At 36.6% G+C, this 17,322-nt stretch overlaps 1 protein-coding gene across 1 annotated transcript in view; it reads left to right on the forward strand.

The window, feature by feature from the left end:
* wdr1 (WD repeat domain 1) overlaps positions 1-17,322 on the forward strand; it is a 70,086-nt gene that overhangs the window by 24,234 nt on the left and 28,530 nt on the right. Inside the window, exons 6-11 of the mRNA XM_073065002.1 lie at positions 2,677-2,754; positions 7,280-7,360; positions 8,234-8,467; positions 13,605-13,692; positions 15,069-15,225; positions 16,920-17,007. Of these exons, the coding sequence (XP_072921103.1) occupies positions 2,677-2,754; positions 7,280-7,360; positions 8,234-8,467; positions 13,605-13,692; positions 15,069-15,225; positions 16,920-17,007 (726 nt within the window). The remainder of the gene's footprint in view (positions 1-2,676; positions 2,755-7,279; positions 7,361-8,233; positions 8,468-13,604; positions 13,693-15,068; positions 15,226-16,919; positions 17,008-17,322) is intronic.

The following is a 17,322-nucleotide window of genomic DNA, read 5'->3' on the forward strand; positions in this document are numbered from 1 at the left end:
GACAATTGTCAAAATTTGTATGATCAAATATTCTTTGCAAAATTCAAAATGAATGAAAAGTGCAGGTGAATCATAATGCTAACCGTGAACACACCAGAAATGGAGAATGAACCTGTCTGGAATACATCTGTATTTAAAATTATCTTCTGAGCCAAAATAGGTATGTTAACAGTGGACTGAGTCAGAAAGCCACATCATCTGCCTGACTGTTGTTCTTGGAGGTCTGAGTATTAGTAGCTTTTTAAGAAGATTGTGGTGATGGAAACTAATACAAAGACTTGCAGTATCGAAAGGCTTATCATATGAGGAGCATTTGCCTCTGGGCCTCTATTCACTGGAATTCAGAAGAATGAAGGATGACCTCATTGAAACCTATTGAATGTTGAACAGCCTCGATGGATTGGATGTGGAGAGGATGGTGTATGGTAGGGGAGCCTACGATTAGAGGTCACAGCCTCAGAATAGAGGGGCATCTGTTTAAAACAGATGAGGAAGAATTTCTTTAGTCAGAGAGTGATGAATCTGTGGAATTCATTGCCAAAGGTAGCTGTTGAGGCCAAGCCATTGGGTATATTTAAGGCAGAAGTTGATGGATTCTTGATTAGTCGTGAAGGGAAATGGGCAGAATACAGGAGATTGGAGCTGAGAGGGAAATTGGATCAGCCATGATATGGTGGAGCAGACTCGAAGGGCCAAATGGCCTAATTCTGCTCTTGTATCTCATTCTCATAAGAGTTAACTATATTTGAGTACAAGTGACATAGTATGATATACTTCTGATCACTATGGTTCAGCTATGATCACTTTGTGTTAAAATATACTTTTGTTCCAAAAACATTCTTTCTCATTTAAAAGGTTTGTAGTTATTTTCTTGTGAATGGTGCTGTATGCCTATGCTGCTGCTGCAAGTGGGGTTTTTATTGCACGTGTGCACATGACAATAAACTGGTAAACAATATTTGAATAGCAAGGAGAGAGATATAGACTGGTAATGCTAGTGATGGACCTGTCAGTGCATTTAATAGTGTTCCGCTACAAAAGACCTTTCCATCACTAGGAAGGAATTCTTAAAAATTGGCATGGTGAACATGCAAGTAAAATTCAAGTTTAGTTCAAATTCTAGACTAATTAAAAGGTTGCCCATTAGATAGATATTCCTTGTTCTGCTTTCCAGTTGTTTTTTTCCAAGCCAGCTTGGTTAGGTTCCTTCAAATAAAACTGGAATTTCCTCTGGCAGCTGATTACTAGCTTTTGAAATTCATGTTGGAGAAAGCCATCCTGTTCCCTTGGAACAGACACAAAATGCTAGAGGAACTCAGCAGGCCAGGCATCATCTGTGGGGGGGAAAAAAGTATAGTCAATGTTTCGGGCTGAAACCCTTCGGCCAGACCATTTTGTGCATGTTGCTCGGATTTCAAGCATCTGCAGATTTTATCGTTTGTTTCCTTGGATTTTTTTAAATTTGGATTACACAAAATCTTAGCTTTGAAATCCCAGTTAATAGAAATTGGCAAAAAAAAAACAACCAATTGACTGAGTCTAGCAGCTGTTCTACTGACATTGGCAACTTTTGAAAATAAAGGAATGACCAATTCAGGAAATGAAACATTCTCCAAAAGCTGTTTTCTAGGGGACTGAACCTCATTTGGCTGTTGGCCTCATGAATCACCGAAAACATAAAGCAGCTAGTGTTTCTTGAGTATTTGGCTAATTAAGCAGTTTTGTTTTTTTAAGCAAAGAACTTGCTGTGTGGGGGGGGGTTAGTTAAACTCAGTATTTGTGGAGGTTAAGTAGTTGTCAGCATTTTGGGTTGAGGCCCTGTGTCAGGACTATGAAATAGTCAGCTATGTTTTGTGTTGAAATGAGATCATGTAAATTTAAATCCTTTCTCTGAAGGTTCAAGTTTTTGTTTTGATGCATTAATAACAAATTTGTGGGTATGGGCAGCATTTTAAAGGTTTGACTTATCTCTAGTTTCTGATAAAGTGGCCTACATTTGCTGCATTTCTCTGGAGTTAATGCTTGAGATGCTACTAAAAATTTTGATCACTAAATACTGTTTTGATCCTTTTCCTGATGGCCAAATGCAAACCAAAACACTTCACCTTTTGGACAGTCTGCTCCACCAAGGCTGCTGATTTCAATCTCTGTAAAATAGTCAGTTCATTAGGCTAATTAACCTTATTACCTGATCATCTTCAATTTTAACATTTTTATTCCATTAAGTTGCTCTGATCTGTCCCTTTTATCTAAAATAATACAATTCCCTTTATTTATAGATTTGCATATCTGTGATTTTCATTACTTCAGCTTTGACCACGCCCCATTTTTAATTTGGGCCACAAATTCTTGGTTTCCCTTGTCTTCATATATATTAATTAATCCACCAATCTGCATGTCTTTGGGACATGGGATGAAACCCTGTTTTTGGGACAGGGTAAATCTGTGTGGTCACAGAGCGTGCAGAATCAACTTGACTACATAGGATATCCGGATTCAATTCTCACTGAAGCTCTACTGACTGGTCCACCTCTGTGCTACTTGCTGTGTAGATTGTGTTACTGTTTGGTCTGTAATAATACAGAACATTTATTTGTCAGTTTAATATCTTAAAACTTCATTTAGAAAACAAGTGTTTTCTGTGTGCTAATTCTCTGGATGTTGATTCTGTTGTAGAGCCACTCAAAGTTCGTTAACTGTGTGCGATACTCTCCTAAGGGAAAGTTGTTTGCTTCAGCTGGTGCGGATGGGAAGGTCAGAGCCTTTATTTGTTAATTATCTGATTTGAATTTGTTTGTGACTTGCAACCTCTTTTTTTCAGGTTGAAATTTCAGTTTTGTGCTCCTTCATGTTCTGACTGTATGCTGAGGCACTTTGTCCTTGATGAAATTGCACGGTCACTGAAGACTGTTAATATCTATTAGTAATTTTTGCTTTTAAAAAAATCTTTAAGAATTATATTCTTATTTACTTAAAGTTATTTAACTTTAGCCTCCTTTGCTACGGAAAGTAAGTTGATCTTTTACTGTAATAAGTGCTCCTTTAATTTGAGTAAAGCTGGAGAGAAAGCTGTATTAAATGTGAATTATTTATCTCATTGACATCAAAGAAATGATTTGTTTTATGGTGCAAAAAGCTTCAAAAATTTGTTTCAAAACTTTTATCAATTTAAGTAGTCAGTATAACATCTGCACATATGTTAACATTTACATTGCCATGCAGTTTTTACAATGTTGGATATATTAAAAGTGGATAGTGTTGTGATTATAAATGTTATCCTGTAACTTCTATCTTTATCATTGTAGAGATAAAACTGCTTATGACTAGTAGATCAATGTAATATTAAGATCACAATTCCAATTTCAGTTTTTTCAGATATATTTTATTTTATTGACTTATAAGCATTGATTCTAATTAAAAATAATTTTTAAAAACATTATTTCAAAATAATAAAATTGATAGGAAAATACAATGACTTTGTACACATTGAAATCTAATCCGATCTAAAACCATAGCATAACTTTAAGTAATCACTTGCAGTTATGTTGTATATTTTAGATCTATAAATTTTCTATGGCTGCTTATTTAAGTGTATATTCGCTATAATGAATGCCATTGAATATGCTTGGCATCAGCTTCAAATTGGCACTTCATCAGTTTAAATATGCAAAAGGGCACCTGAAGCTTTTGCAAAACTTGCTATAAAATTAATCCATCTGAGCTCTGTATGGTTTTATCAGTTGAAAACTACTTGAGAAATGATAGGGGAAATAGTACCATGGATTCTGGTTAATTGGGGTGCTGCTTATTTGAGACAACTCTTAAAGAACAAAACCCTAATTAAGGAAAATAGTCAGGATTCTCTATTTATTTGGGACACTATGCCACATAATTGGGACATGACTTGCTGTACAGTTTCTAACTAGCGCCAGTCCCATCACTTGTGTGACAGTTAAATACTACACTCTGCTTAGAACGAACAGTTTTTAAATGGTTATCTGGATGTGTTTGTGTTCAAAAAACAATGGTATTGTCACTAATAGTTGAGAAATAAGCAGTGAGATAATTGAGAACTGTTTTGCTCACTGGTGTTTTAAGCATTTGGGCTTGCAGATGCCAGAAACAGACTGGAGTGTAAATGTGTTACGAACCCCGTAACTGGGTCACTTACCAGCAAAGATAGAGAGGTCCGTTGAAGTCTGATGGTACTATTTTTAACAGTATTTATTGATAAAAATACACAAAAATAATATCAATGCAAATATACAGATAATATACGTCATCAATACTAAATCTAAAAGCGCGGGTATAATAATAATCAATAACAAATAGCTCTATCGTTGTCTAGGGGATAATGTATTGTCCGATGGAAATATAAAAGTCACTCAAGTTCTTTCAAGCTGCAGCTTTGTGGTTGGAGAGAAAGACGGAGGTTTAACTTGCCCATTCCTTTAATGATGTCAATCCTTCGAGGGTCGTTGGGGACTGATTTCCCCTTTGTGGTTAGCTAAACCGTTCTTCCGTGGTAAAGGTCCACCAATTCCGGGGCAAATGGAAAAGGACGCACATGGCTTTCCCACCGGCTTTCGCTATTACGGGATCGCTAGCGTTTCTTCTGGTGCGTCTGAAGGGGCTGTTCCCCAGACCCTCTTTTATCCTGACTCACAGGGTCTCAGATGTCAATCAGGGTGGGATGATGCAATCTCTCCACCAACCCCCCCTCGGTTCATTGCCTGGGGGCTTCGATGCATCGTACAGGATTCAATACACAATTCTGTCTCCAAGAGACAATAGCCGTTATCAATGGTTCCGCCTTTCGGAAGCCAGGACACATTCCAAACTCTTAGTGGATTCTGCATGTCTTTCTCTCATTTCCTGGGTCTCCTGACTCGAAGCAATAGCGATCCTGCGGTTCTCAAAAAGGAGGGGGCCACGGGCGTAACAAATGAAACTGCTTCATTAATTCAACCAGTTAGAAGCTACAAAGAATTTGTAGATGTCAGCAACTATCTTGAATGTTACAATGAAAATGGAGATTTTGAGGATGCAATTGTCAAAAGAACAGTATGAAGGCAGTCCATTATCTGCACTGTCTGCACTGATTTTTTTCATTTGTCAATCAAAAGAATATGGCAGCATACGCTGGATGAATTCTCTGATAACTATTAGGATTAATACACAATGTTATAGAACTGTCGTAGTATTGATAATGTTCCATTTTGTTCTGTATTTCATTTCAATACATAACTATTGTTAAACTGAGTAACATATTTTCATTTTTTAATACCTTTTAAACTATTTTTATGGGGCAGCTGCTTGGAGTTAAAATATTGTTGTTCCAATATATCCCAATTAACCAGAATCTACTGTACCAATCTTCTTACAATCTTAAGGTTCCAATTTTTAAATTAAATTAAAAGGTACTCATAGCAGCATTCAGTATGGAACAAAGTCTGATACAAATTTTGAAAAGATTATTGTGTTCTTTATATTAATACGTACCGTGGGTATCTAATAAAGAACCATATTCTGGAAGAATAGAACTTTTATTTAACAGCAACAACCACACGTGTCTTACAGCGCCATGCTTCCAGATCTTTCTATCATTTCTGCGCATGCTCAGAACTCTATCCAATCACGTTTTGACACATCATATCACCACAAAGATCATTGACTTTTAGGAAAACAGCTACATGCTTAACTTGTTGCAAAATAGACCAGGAGGCTTTGCAGGAAATGTAGCTGTCAATCAAGTCAACAATAAAAAGTTAAAGATGTAGGTTTTAAAGGAATACCTCAAATATGAAAAATGGATGAGTATTAGAAAGATTGAAGAAAGGAATTCCCAAGCTTAGTATTGGGAGCTGAAGCATGGCTGCCAGAGACACAGCATTTGAATTCACAGTTAATCAACAGGCCAGAGGCATGGAATGCAAAACATTGAGTGGGGGTGGGGGTGTGTGTGTGTGTGTGTCATGCAAAAGTTCGGGCACCCCTGGTCAAAATTTCTGCTACTGTGAATAGCTAAGTGAGTAAAAAATGACCTGATTTCCAAAAGGCATGAAGTTAAAGATGACACTTTAATATCCTTTTTTTAAAAATTTTTTATTGAATTTTCAAATAGGTTACAGAAAGAAAAGAGAAAATTATCAACCCTTCCCCCTCCCCTTAACCCCTCCCCCCTAACATATCCACTTCTTTAATATCTTAAGCAAGATTACTTTTTTATTTTTATGTTTTACAGTTTCAAAATAACAATGCTGGTAGTTGTAGTGTATGATACTCAAATTTGTCTTTGCCTGATCTATGTCAGGATTTCACACCTTCTAGTTCAGGTGTCGTTATTTATCAGGCAGGAGGAAGGAATTTATCAGTAGCAAGCAAACATAGTTCCTTTGTGTATGGAAGATGGTTCCTTTACATTTTCCCATTATTTAGTTGAATTAAATTTTTACTCTTTTTTTGTCAGATCAGCATTTTTGACACTTTAGAAACTAAGAAGTGATGAGATTTGGTTTTGGGTAAATTTAACAATCATTTTCAAGCATTGGAAACTGTCAATCAATAACAATGAGGAGCTAATGTTAAGGATGAAGAATAATACTTAATTACACCTAGAACTACAGTATGGATATGGGAACTAGTATAGACATTTTTTTGATTGTTTCTAATTATGGCCAAAATGAAGCCCATTTGTTGGGTCACACCTGATTGCTAGTTGGAAATTCATGAACTCGAGATTTTGCAGATGTTGGAAATCCAGATCGATGCATACAAACTGATACAGGAACTCACAAGGTCAGGTAGCATTCAATGGAAATGAATAAACAGTCAACAATTCGGGCCAAGACCCTTCATCAGAACTGGAAATGAAGGGGGAAGTTGCTAGAATAAGATGGGGTGTGGAGAGGGAAGGAGGACAAGCCAGAAAGTGATAGGTGAAGCCAGATGGTAGGGGATGTACTTGGAAGCTGGGAGGTGATGGGTGTAAAAGGTAAAGGGCTGGATAATAATGGCAGTCATGACAGTATTCTAATTTTACAGGTGCTGTTCTTACATAATGTCAGCTTTATTGGGAATATTCCTCAGGGCTGGAAACACTGTTCATTTCCATAAAAGAGAGGATTTTTGGGGAGATTGTTTCTTTCACTACTATGTTTAAATGGTTCATTTATTGGCTTTCGTGTTGGGTATCTATTGCTACAGAGTCTTGTATTAAAGGAATCAGCATGTTATATTCAATTTTATGAAATAATTGTGTGCCTGTAATTTCAAATAGATTTTTCTCTATGATGGGAAAGATGCAACTCAGTTAAGTTCTCTTGGACATGATGAGGCCCACAGTGGAGGTATATATGCTGTAAGTATTTTCTTTTCATGGTAACATTGTATTAACTTTTACTCCTTACATGAGAATATGCAGCTTTTGCTGATAGGCACATACCTCTATCTGGACTGAATTTTTTTCCTTAAAATCCAACTTTATGTATATAGTAAGTCATTTGGAAATATCTTTTTTCTATCTTTCTATTTGTAACTTGACATTTTAGGAAATACAGCACCTTCTTTATAAATTCACATAAATTTTCAAAAAAGTGCCAATGGCCAGATGATCAGTATTTGTTGGCCAAGACCATAAAGATAGATCCACACAGTCTTCTATAGGAACTCAGCAGGTGGAGGAGCATTAGTGGGAGAAAATAATTGATGCTCTAGGTCTTGCACCACTCAGTCCATTGTTCAGCTCAGAATCCTTTCTTGTCACTGCTCTTCTGTCTTTGCTGGCCATTTCACCTCTCCGCTCTCAATCCCAACTGCAGGATTTAAACCTGAAATACTAACACTGGTTCGGTTGACCTCCAGTAGATTATGTTAATCCGATATGAGTATCTAAAGTCTCTTGTGTCGTCAGAGATGGTTCCCCTGTGCCTTGGAATTGATACCATTGGATATTAGGAGTACAATGGGAGAGCAAACGGGACCTAGATTGCAACACTTCCTTCATTCTCTATTTACAAGACCAGTCTAGGTTTTTAAAGATGGGCCATCAATTTCAAAATCTCAAAATTTCAAAGTCATTACCCTACAATGATGTTTTCACTTACTAAAGTATTTTGCAAGCATGAAGTGTGCAGTAACTCAGTTTAGAAGTTACTGGAAAACTCTTCGTAAATTGACATACTAATTCATTTATGTGCCATATTTTAATGTTTGTTTTTATTGCAATCAACAGATTAGTTGGAGTGATGATGAAAAATACCTCCTTTCTGCCTCTGGTGATAAGACTGTTAAACTATGGGATGTTGAAGCCAATACTGCAGTGACAACATTTAACATGGGATCTGATATACTGGACCAACAATTAGGTTGCATGTGGCACCCAAAATATCTGCTGAGTATTTCACTTTCTGGATATATCAACTATCTGGATACAGCAAATCCCAACAAGCCTCTCCGTGTTATCAAGGTATTTGTGCATTAGATGCAAGTAGCAATGTCAATTTCATTCATGGATACAGTGTTTTCATGTTGTACGTCAATCAGGAAGCAAGTTATCTAAAAAATAGTCTATCATTCAGACTTTGACAAAATATAACTTTAATTTCAAGTTCAATCTGGATACCATAAATAAAAAATTGCACTAAGGTGTAAAATACTTTTAATATTAAATAAATAGTTTTCTAAACTATCAGGTTTTCCATGTTAAAAGTCAGTAATATGTTTTGGAAACATGGATTCCTAGTCCTAGATCTATCTGATTCTTAAGAATCAGCAGTGACTGTCAGTGCCTCATCATGAAATTGCATACCTTACTAAGGATGGTGTTAACAACCATAACTGTTAATTCATGAACTTGAGAGTAAAGCAGTAACGCTAGCTAATTCAGTTGCTGATGACCAACTTGGAAAACTGGGATGAAGTCAGATGGGAAAGTATCAATACAGTAAGATTTTTTTGAGGGGTGGAAATATTTATGAAATATAAAACATACTGTACCTTTCAATCTGAATTACAGGTTTCCCCTGCTATCTGAAAGCAGAGCGTTACTGTGAAACCTTTCATAAGCCGAAATGGTGTAAAGCATATATGTCAAACTCAAGGCCCGCAGGCCAAATCCGGCCCGCGGTGGAATTATCTTTGGCCCGCGAGATAATATCTAATTACTATTAAAGCTGGCCCCAGTAATCGAAGCACCTATGGCGTATGATATGGCTAATGCTGAGTTTATTCAGGTACCAGGATTTCAGGGTTTTTAGTGTTTATTCGGCAGTCTTCTTCATAAGAAACGGAATTTGTAAAGTGAAACACTTTGTAGTTATAGCAGAGACTGAGACACATGAGATCAGGCTGAAAAAACGGAGACAACGAAAGCTGCGTTCGCACGCGTCCTACTGATCCGGCCCGCATGAAGCTGCATTTTGCTCAATCCGGCCCGTGAACTAAAATGAGTTTGACACCCCTGGTGTAAAGCAAAGAAGCAATTACCATTATTATCAAAATTTTTTAGCGTTCCCAGACCCAGAAAAATAACCTACCAAATCATACCAAATAACACATAAAACTAACATATAGTAAAAGTAGGAATGATACGAGAAATACACAACTTATATAAAGTAGAAATAGTTTCACTTACCAGAATTGGGAAGACAGCGAGCACACTGGAAGGTTGAGAGATGGTGGTGGTGGTGGTGATGATGGTGTGTTAGGCTGAGTCGTCAAAGTTCTTTGTAAGCACTCAAAACATCCTGCAAACCTGCCTTAAATCTACGTGCCCTTTCAAAATTGAAGTCATACTTTTCTGCTATCAAGTGCTTCACATTCAATTCCTGGACGACTTCACTTTTGGGCTATTCGCTATTGCGTTCGGTTTTGATTCATATCCTTTCCACTTGCAAATGCATCAGCATTGATAAAATTGATGTAATCAGTAATTGCATCAATTTCAACAAAAGGACTAACATAGCCACTCACATTCTCAGAAAAAATCACTTGGGTATTCCAACTGCTTGGATGTGAATGAAACACAACGGGAAGTGTTCACCACAACAGAAATGTTTAATTATGTCCAGTTTTACGCTAAGCGTAACACCCGTGCGAGCTCTCTTAGGCTTTTCTGATACCTTAGGAGACATCCTGCTAACGGATACACAAAATAAATCGAGATAAAGCACAAATGCTCACAGACACAGTTCAAAGCTATGGCGGCTTGATGCAGAGATACTGAGTGTAGTTCCCAGGGAAGGAACTTGGCGGTGCCACTCTCGCTGCCTCTATAAATGGCTCGCTACAAAACAAACACTGAACGCTATTTTCGCTTTTTGCTTTTTTTCGTAAAAGCAAAAATCCTATTCAGATTTCTTTCGGTTAGCAAATACAGGTACTAATGTAGGTCTTTTGTGAAAGTGAAGTGGCGTAAAGCGAGCTTTCGAAAAGCGGGGGATACCTGTATATACAAAAATGATTTTGGCGTAGTTTAAGAAAGTATAATCTTTTGTCTAAATAATGCCATTTTATTGCTTGTATTTTTCTTCCCTCCTACTTTCTCTGTACTCCCTCTCTTAAAAGTTGACCCAACAACATAAAGCTTGTTGCTGCATTGTAATATTACCTGTAGGGTTTCCACCTCTTCCACCACTCCCATCCTTAAACTGTGCAAGCTATTTCTCCCAATATTAACAGCAGAAAATTCTGGAAATATTCAGAAGATCACACTGCTTCTGTCAAGTGCAATGGACTTAATATGTTGAAGGTTCTCAGACCTAAAATTTTCTCCTTTTAACTAACTTGCTGAGTTTCCAGCGCTTTCTATTTTTATTCCAGATTTCCAGCAACATATTTTCATTTTCATTTTCCTACAACTTTATCTTAATGATGGCAGTGCTGTGCACTGTTTTTTTTTACCAGACAATACCTGTTCCCCACAGAGCTATAGCAGCCATTGTACAAAGTGGACAGTTTGATCATTTTAATTGCATTGATCCCTCTGAGTACCAGTTCCATGTTGATAGTTGTTTATCCTACATTTTGCATCAGCATCGTCTTACCTAACTGTCTCGTAATTTCTACCATCCAGAGGAAGAATATTCTCAAAAACTTGTTAGTTGTTGTGAATTAAAATGATGCCAAGCTCTGTGGAATCTGAAAGTGCAGTATCAGGGGAGCTTCTGCAAAAAGCTTTAGAATGTTGCTTATTTAAATGGGTATGTGGAAGAACAGCAAAGAAAAAGGCAAAGGAATTATTCAGCTTTTGCTCTTCCTGTTTGATTTGGGTTTGCACTTTGCCTGTGCAATCTATGGTTTTAAGTTAGTATTCTGAGGTGGCGTTTTTTTTTGTTTTTAAAGTGATTTTTTTTAAAAATGGTTGGCATTCTGCTGTTTGTGCATTAAGCATGGTTTCCAAATTCTGGCTTGTTGAATTCAAATATGCCTGCAGTTCGGGTGTTGGAATGGATCAGGCAGCAGTGGAAGTCAAAATGGGCTTTAATCTGAGTTTGGGACTTTGTAAGATGGTTATTTTCCTCTGGTTAGCATGCAGTCTATTTTATGTACAGATCAAATACTGAGAAATTCTAATCTAAGATAAAAACCCAGATTATTTACATGTAAATTATAGCATGTCATTTTGTTTGCAAGTGATCTTCATGTGGCGGTCATAGTGGTTCTTTTGTGAAATGATTTGCGCTTTAAATTATCTTCATGAAGAAACCTATCCTCTTCAGATTTCTGTTACTATTAATATAGTGAATATGATCAGAATTCTCTTGGGGTATAAAGATTGGAGGAACATTTAACCTTCAGCCATAGGCATCATACCTCTGGTGCTAAAATAACGGTGGTGATGTTGGCTTTAATTGATATTGTTTCTTTATGTGCAGAAAGGCAAGATTTTCTAGATCTTATGAAAATATTATTTACATTTTACTTTACATAAATCTACCAGAAGAGCACATGACATTTCATTTTATAGTAGTTGTAAGAGCCAATTATAAAGTTGAATTACAGTTGGATTAAATGTATGTCAGGTTTGGATACTTCATTAGCTCTGTCATTTGGTACAATTTTTTTTGTAGTTTGCCAATGTATCCTGAGAAACATGCTAGCGTGACCTTATCAATTGTAAAAAAAATATCATGTACAGAGATGCTTGAAACAATTTGAAAAGATTTTGTGCTCTAGGGGAAAATATGGCTTTTAATGAGGGCACCAATAACAACTTGCTGTGTTGCACTGTTAATAGCTTGAACCTCTCCACAGCAGGCTGACAATATTGATCATTGTTATAAACTCCAAACACCTCTATAAACTGGCTAGGATATAAATATCTGGCTGAAGGTTTTGAATGGGGGCCATTAAAAACGTGCACATAAAAGAAGAGGGAAGGCATAAGATTCATTTGTGTATGATGGGGTGATCTGTCTGTACCAGGTTATTTTTATTTTGGTAGAATTACTATTCTTGCATTTAAAGTTTAATCTTTCATGGGTTTCCTGATGGTATCAAAATGTCATTCTTTCATGAGCTAAATTCACAAAAATGCACCTCCATATAGGTCCTCCCTAGTTTACAAATGCATCTTATGTGTAGTGATAAATGGGGATAGAATTCCTGATTGTAGCACCTGGGTGGGAAAGGGGCTTTTCTATGTTCCTTCTCTCCTCACCTGCAGCAACTTTTTTTTCTGGGGGTGGGGGGTGGTAGGAATTTGAGCCCAATGGAGTAGAAATGGGTTGCTCACACACTGAGGCCAGGCAGTGGCTGCTTTTCCCAGGCCCTGGTCACTCTCCCATCACAGCTGTTCATGTAATATTGGAGATCACACACTGAGTTTTCTTTTGTTCCAACAAGAACAGTTATCATGAATAGAAACCTGTTGTAACTAGGCGACTTCAATTATATTTCCAACATAGAGGAAACAGCGAGTCTTAAAGTTTGTAACAGTATAGAATTAGACTAAAGAGGACTGTAGTCCATGTGTGCAAACTTGAATATATTGCACCTAAAGGCCAAGTTGCAACTCAGACACAGTATACAAAAGCAATACTGAACAGATCAAGACTTGCCCATTGCACTCAAAATCTCAATTAGCTTTTTCTTAGCAAATAAATAATTGCTGATAACAAATAAGCCAATGATTTTTTGAGTAGCATTTCATAGTTTAAGGCACAAAAATTGTCTCCTTTATTAAAGATTAGAATAGTGTGATTCAGCAATGTTTTCACATTTTTAGGGTTTAAATGTTCCTTGATCCTTACGATTTCTGAAGCCATGCAGTGTCTGTGCTTGGTCTAAAATGCTGTCCTCCACAAAATTCGAATCGTCACTGGAGCATTGACTTTGGCTTGGGTGCTTCAATAATAATTGTTGAACCTTTCGAAGACCATTGCCATGTTAAAAGTAGAAAATTCTTTGGAATTAATTAACCAGGGTATATGCATTAACCTTTTGTGACAAGTTTGAAAGATTTTGCTGCATTTGGCTTTTCTTTCATCTGTTTGACTTAACCTTAATTGTGTTGTTGGTCTGGGTTGTATACACAACCAGATTATTTTTCTATTTGTGCATCTATATGTCCTAAGTTTTGATAATGTTGTTTTATTTTATAGGGACACACCAAGTCAATTCAGTCTTTGACTGTTCACACTGATGATGGGAAGCAATCTATTTACTCGGGCAGCCATGATGGTCATTTAAATATCCTTTTATTTTGTTGTGGATATTTTGGCTGGACTAATTACTTCAGTCACATGCCAAAATATCTAACTGCATAGCTTAAAACATCGTGGATAAAAATAATCTGCCTATTTTATTTCATTCAATTCCATGAACTTTGACTATAATGAATTAAGGTTTTTTTTGTAGATTCTCATTAAAGATTTTAATTTGTGTTATCCCCAATTTGTTCTACCCAAATTTGCTGAGCTTGAATTTGTTGTTGCTTATAAATATCATTTTGGTGATGCTAGATTTTAGAAAGTGACTTTGATATTTAATAATAATGAGAACCTATTTTTTCAAGGAACTAGGTTTAATCAGTAATTGTTTCTGTCATCCTGTTTCGAATCATTTTCTTCATTCTGATATTTTGTGTAATATGTGACTTGGGCAAAATATTTTGTTTTCATCGGTAACAAATTTCAAGTATGTTAACTGCCTGAAATTGAAACATGGCTCTTTTATTTATGAAATGGAATATATTTCATAAGAATTCTGCATGACTTTTGAAAATATTTTATTTCATCAACCTTTTAAATCTCCTCTGATATAGGAATTATAGGTCATTTTCAGCTTTGCTCTCAGTGAAGTAAGCTGTTATCGTTATTGCAAACATCTGTTTAAAAAAAAATACTTCTATTAGTAAATTGAATCAGAATGTTTTATTCAAGTTTCAAACATTCATTATTTTGCTGTGTAAAGTCACTGATCATTCCTGAAATGTATTCAACAGGAGTAAAATCCAAGAGTCAACAGGACATAATTGGAATTGAATATTTAATTACCATGCATGTTTTTCTGTAGTTATTTAAAATAAATTTGATATTCATGCTACTTGTATTCCACTGAGAACATGAAGTATTTTGAAACCAATACAGAAATCATAAAGTAAATTTAGTTTGGAAATTTATGATATCGACCCTGGTTGATTTGGTTAATAATTGACTCAGTGCAACCATAAAAAGTTTGGGGCAAACATTTGGTTTGCACTGAGCCATGCACTAAAGCAGCAGTTGCCTTGTACAGTTTCCTTTGTGAGAATCTCCTGTAAACAGTCTTCTTCCCAGCTTTTTGAAAGCAGTTTTTCAAAACTTGACCATTAAACTTGGCTCACAACCAATATTTTTTTCATGAAGGGAAAGTTGAACAACAATGCAAAATATAATATTGCTGTTCTGCATTTTTAGTTGTATGAACTAATTCAAATCAGATAATACAGTATTATTACAATGGGACCAGGTCGGAAAGATCAGACCAAACTGGTCTTTCCCTGTGTAAAATGTGTGAAATAACAAAGGCTTTGCGTGTATTGGTGAAGTTTCTATTTTACCTTTCCTTGATTAATATGGTCTCACATTACTGGGATGCTCCATCTGGAGAGAATGATGCTTTTTCAGGGAAAGGCCATACCAATATGGTGTCATCTATGATGATCAATGATGCAGGTGAACTTGTCAGTTGTGGTATGGATGATACTGTGCGTTACACCAAATTGATCAACAAAGAGTACAAGTAAGATATGATCACTTCGTAATTCCATATTTATCCTGGGAGAGCACAAACTGGCCTTTAGCAGTTATCTTGCACAAGATATCAACTTGTTGATAATGACTGGGTCCCACTTTGTGGGCTAGTCTAGACCTTTGACAGCAACCAACATGGTAGGCAAGTCTGGAAGATAGATTACATGGGGGTCCCAGGTGAGCTAGCCAAATGGTTACAAAATTGGCTTTGTGGGACTGGAGGGCTTTGTACCACATGGATCAGTGTTGGGTGCACCATTGTTCATCAGCTGAATTAATTAATATGAATGATTTGAATAAGAATGTAGTTGGCATAGTAAGACACAATTTGGTGGTATAGTGAAGAGTTATTTAAGATTACAACAGGATCTACATCAACTAGCATATTGGACCAAGGAGTATCATATGAAATTTGACTCAGATCTTGGCAAGATGCAAGTTCAGTAAGTTAAATGAGGGCAGGGCTTGGATACTAAATGGTAGGACCCTGGAGTGTTGAAAAACAAAGGAGTTGCAGGTACATTGTTTCCTGAAAGTGATGCCACGGATGTGCAGGATACCAAAGAAGATATTTCCTTGACATGCTTGTCTTCAGCCAGATCACTGAGCATAGGAGTTATGATGTCATGTTGCAACTGTACAAACCAGTGATGAGATCATATTTGGATTGATGTGCATTTTTGGCACCCAGCTTTAAGGAGGATATCAGTCAGTTGGAAAGGGTGCAGAAATTTTTAAAAAGGACGTAACTGTCACTTGTTATAAAGAAAGTGTATATAGGCTAGACTTTTCGTCCTAGAGCATACGCAGGTTCAGGGGTGACCTTAGAAATATAGAAAATCATAAGGGGCATTGGTAAGATGAGTGTCTATTTTTATTGTATCCCATCTTCTTCTCTCCACCCCCCCCCCCCCCCCCAAGGTGGGAGAGTTTAAACCTAAAGGACACAGGTTTACAGTTCGAGGGGGAAGATCTGAAAGGGACCTGAGGGACCAGCTTTTTCAGAGGCTAGTGGGTACATGGGACAGGCTGCCAGTAGAATCTATAGAGATGAGGATAATGATGGGTTCAGGACAGACAACACTTGTGAACTTCTCAAATTTCAAAACAATCAACTTTTTGATAATTAAATCATAATGTAAAATAATTAATGTAAGTGACCTTAATGTCCTTGAATAAATGAGCTAGATATCTCTGTGTTAGGTCTTGCATGATGTAGTTTAATGTCCTGATTCCACAGCATAAATCAACCTCAAGTTCATGCTCTATAGAATCCCTTGATTACGTAGCATAAAGAACAGGAAATGAATTATTAATCTTAGCAGTAAGTCTTGATTGTCCCTAAAAGGTTGCCAAAATGCCAATAAGCTACAGGTAGTTTCTGCCACCAGTAGAACTCCTGTTTCTTAACAAATTGCACTTTAGTTTCAGTGTGTTGCTCACATTCAATTAGATGGGTTTAAAATCTATTCGAGACTCTACTGGGTGTAGAGTCCGATTCCATGGGCAGGATGGGTGGCAAGCATTGAAGTAGTAACTTGATTTTTGTATATAATGTTATGAGTTAGAAGCATGTTGCCCCTTCATGGAAAAAGAGATTGGATATTGTAAGTTATTTATTTTGGGGGGAAATGATGCAATTATGTGTAAGAACATGAACAACTTTGCTCTTGTTTTATATAGTGCTGAAAATACAGTAAAGCTGGATATCCAACCCAAGAAATTATCAGTTGGCCCTGGTGACTATACAGTGGTTACTTGTATTAACCAGGTAACATTAGGCCTTGTGAATGATGTATAGTTTTGTGACTGAAAGCTAATACATGTTACATTCATTTTAGGGGGTATTGTCCAATAGATAAGTTCACCCATGGTCTCATTTAACCGAACAGGCTAAATAAAATTATTCTGTTTCTGTTTCATTCTATTTCTCTTTTGGGGGGGTGGGGGGTGGAAGTTTTTATTCAAATTGATTCAGATTATCTTGTGTTTATAATGTAATTGAGTCTCATTGGGCTTAAAATAACATATTTAATTTCACTATTTTTTGCTTTGTCAGTTGTTCAACAGAAAAGGGCCACTGCAA

Source organism: Hemitrygon akajei, chromosome 13 (assembly GCF_048418815.1).
Source record: "Hemitrygon akajei chromosome 13, sHemAka1.3, whole genome shotgun sequence".
Classification (NCBI taxonomy): domain Eukaryota; kingdom Metazoa; phylum Chordata; class Chondrichthyes; order Myliobatiformes; family Dasyatidae; genus Hemitrygon; species Hemitrygon akajei.